General features: G+C 40.6%; 1 protein-coding gene across 1 annotated transcript; it reads left to right on the forward strand.

The window, feature by feature from the left end:
* The first annotated feature begins 1,556 nt into the window (after positions 1-1,556).
* On the forward strand, positions 1,557-2,478 carry LOC105552450 (histone H3.3C-like). The gene has a single exon (XM_011998125.1). It carries the CDS (start codon positions 1,557-1,559, stop codon positions 1,965-1,967), a length of 411 nt encoding a protein of 136 aa, XP_011853515.1. The 3' UTR covers positions 1,968-2,478.
* Positions 2,479-3,564: the final 1,086 nt, after the last annotated feature.

A 3,564-nucleotide genomic window follows, 5' to 3' on the forward strand; every position in this document is an offset into this window, starting at 1 on the left:
TCTTCCCACCTCAGCCTCCCAAAGAGCTGGGATTTCAGGCATGAGCCACCATACCCAGACCCTCAATCATTTGTTTGACATGCTATGTCCACATACCAAAGGTGAGAGACAGAAGAATAGGATTAAAAATGGAGAGCCATGGGAGGTCATAAGCATCTCATAAGGCTGCAAAACCCTAAGATATTATGTCCTTTTATGTAAGTGAAACTTCGGAATAGAGTACTTCTGAGGTGATTTTTATGCACTCTTCATTGATGTCTCCCTGAAATTTTCAACCCAGGGTTTGAGGGAGAAAAGAAAATGGGTAAGATACTGTGGTGAATACTATGATGTGCCTCTCAGATCCTCCTCAAGAAGAGGGCTGACTGCCCCAGGCTCAAGGAGAGATGCCTGCTTATGACGCACAGCTGAGCCCCTCTTTGGGAGTTATCCTTGGCCAAAATTATGCCTCTCCGGATCACCTGAGGTCAGGAGTTCGAGACCAACCTGGCCAAACAACATGGTGAAACCCCACCCCTAGCAAAATACAATTAGCCAGGCATGGTAGTGCATGCCTATAATCTCAACTACTCAGGAGGCTGAGGCGGGAGAATCACTTGAACCCAGGGGACAGAGGCTGCAGTGAGCCAAGATCAAGTCATTGCACTTCAGCCTGGGCGACAGAGCAAAACTGGTCTCAAAAAAAAAAAAGTTATGCCCCTCCTTGGAAACAGCACATATCTAATGTCTGTTTAGTGTGGTCATACATAGGCCCAGCCTTCTTGCCTTGATCTAGGACTACTCTGAAAAGTCATTCCAGTGCATATTCCCTCTGAGATAGGCTGGGGTCTCACGGTAGTTCAGCTTCTCCATTTGCCTTCTTTCTTCCTCACTCCCTTACAGATATTGAACTTCCCAGTACTTCCCAATAAGTCTGCTGCCTGAAAATCTCCATCTCAGAGTCTGCTGCCCAAGAAACCTGACCTAAGACAGACACAGAGACTCATTTCCCTCAACTTGAATACTCTCCGGATGAATCCTACACCATTTTCTACTTAGGGAAAGAGTGGCAGACATGGATAAGAAGTGCTTCAATAATGAGTATTCCCTGTGGCCCTGAAGATTTGCAGAAAACAGATTGGGTTCCATTATGCTTATTCTATCAGGACTATCACCTTGTTGAATAAGTTGAGAATTTCACTAACTAATTAGATTATTTTTCCCTTTCCACCAAAATTCAAAACATCAAGTTTTCTTAGTTGTAACAGTTTATCAAGTTGGAATAATTCCTAAAGATATGTAGGCTACCCTATGCAATTTGCCTCTATTGTTGTATTAATTACCCACCTTCCTCATATTTTATACTTACATTCTTCTCATTAGGTCATGCCTGCTTAGTAAATAGGGATTTATTATACAGCAGCAATATTGCATACTGGTTAAAAATTTGACTTCTGGCTTTCAATTGTGTTTGCAGCCGCCGCCGCGCCACCGTCGCTCTCCAAAACCAGCGCTGCCTCTCCCTCGTCGAGCTCCAGCCGAAGGAGAAGAGAGGTAAGTAAGGAGGTCTCTGTACCATGGCTGGTACAAAGCAGACTGCCCGCAAATCGACCAGTGGTAAGGCACCCAGGAAGCAACTGTCTACAAAAGCCACTTGCAAGAGTGCGCCCTCTACTGGAGGGGTGAAGAAACCTCATCGTTACAGGCCTGGTACTGTGGCGCTCGGTGAAATTAGGCGTTATCAGAAGTCCACTGAATTTCTGATTCCCAAAATTCCCTTCCAGCCTCTGGTGCGAGAAATTGCTCAGGACTTTAAAACAGATCTGCGCTTTCAGAGCGCAGCTATCGGTGCTTTGCAGGAGGCGAGTGAGGCCTATCTGGTTGGCCTTTTTGAAGACACCAACCTGTGTGCTATCCATGCCAAACGTGTAACAATTATGCCAAAAGACATCCAGCTAGCACGCCGCATACGTGGAGAACGTGCTTAAGAATCCACTACGATGGGAAACATTTCATTTTCAAAAAAAATAATTTCTCTTCTTCTTGTTATTGGTAGTTCTGAACGTTAGATTTTTTTTTTTCCAAGGGGTCAAAAGGTACCTAAGTATATGATTGCGAGTGGAAGAATAGGGGACAGAAATCAGGTATTGGCAGTTTTTCCATTTTCATTTGTGTGTGAATTTTTAATATAAATGCAGAGGCGTAAAGCATTAATGCAAGTTAAAATGTTTCAGTGAACAAGTTTCAGCGGTTCAACTTTATAGTAATTATAAATAAACCTGTTAAATTTTTCTGGACAATGCCAGCTTTTGGATTTTTTTAAAACAAGTAAAGTTCTTATTGATGGCAACTAAAAGGTGTTTGTAGCATCTTTATCATACAGTAGATTTCATCCATTCACTATACTTTTCTGAGTTGTCCTACATGCAAGCACATGTTTTTAATGTTGTCTGTCTTCTGTGCTGTTCCTGTAAGTTTGCTATTAAAATACATTAAACTTTAAAAAAAAAAAATTGAGTTCTGGAATTATCCTAGCCAAGTTCAAGTCTTGGACCTACAACCTAGTTGCTGTGTGACCTTGGGCACTTTCTTTATCCCAGCCTTAGTATCTTCCTGTCTAAAATATGCCTTGTAATCAATCACAGTTTTGTTAGGATTAGCTGAGATAAAACGTGAAGCACTCAAAATATCACCACCTACAAGTAAGGTATCAACAAATGTTAACCAATTATTATAATTGATAGCTTCTGCTTATCTATAGAACTATCTTGCTTAACAGTGCTGCCCCAGGATAAGCTGGCTAACTTTCTTTAATAACTAGTCCATATTTTCTCAGCTATACACAATTAGTCCTTCTGATACTCATTTATATGGTTACTTTTTTGTCTCCTAGATTTAATACTCTACCCCTGTCTCTACTGAATTTTATTCATTTGCTGGGGATATTCTTCCAATCCACCAACTCTTTTTACTGGAACAATAAGTCAGCAAGCCATCTCACACAAACTGGACTGCATTGTAAACTTTTTCATCAAGCAATATTCCAAGGGTTGGACAACTTTTTCTGGAAAGGGCCTGATAGTAAATATTTTAGGCTCTACAGGACTTACAGTCTCTGTCAAAATTATTCAACTTGACCATTATAGTGCAGAAGTAGCCATAGACAATATGTAAACAAATGTCCATGGCAGTGTTCCAATAAAACTTTATCTACAAAAATAAGTGAGGGATGAATTTGGCCATCAGGCAGTATAGTTTGCTATACAGGGAGCATAGTTTGCTATACAGGGAGTATAGTCTGCTGATCCCTCCTCTTTTATTTTTCTGAGAAATCAATGCTTATTAAATTTATACTGATAGGCAGTGATCAACTTATCTTAAAGTATACTCTTTGCCCACCTCATAATTGTTTGACCTAAATTTTGTTTTCCAATTTATTGATGAGGAGTCTCTGAAGGATGAGTTAAAAAGCCTTGCAGAGTTACGTGCCATTGCACGTAAAGAAGCTTGTGTTCTAACTCTACTTGGAGCTCCTTTTTAAATATGCTTTTCCAATAATGTCTCCTGTTCAAAACTTTCATAAAC

Source organism: Mandrillus leucophaeus, unplaced genomic scaffold, assembly GCF_000951045.1.
Source record: "Mandrillus leucophaeus isolate KB7577 unplaced genomic scaffold, Mleu.le_1.0 Scaffold558, whole genome shotgun sequence".
In the NCBI taxonomy this organism is placed as follows: domain Eukaryota; kingdom Metazoa; phylum Chordata; class Mammalia; order Primates; family Cercopithecidae; genus Mandrillus; species Mandrillus leucophaeus.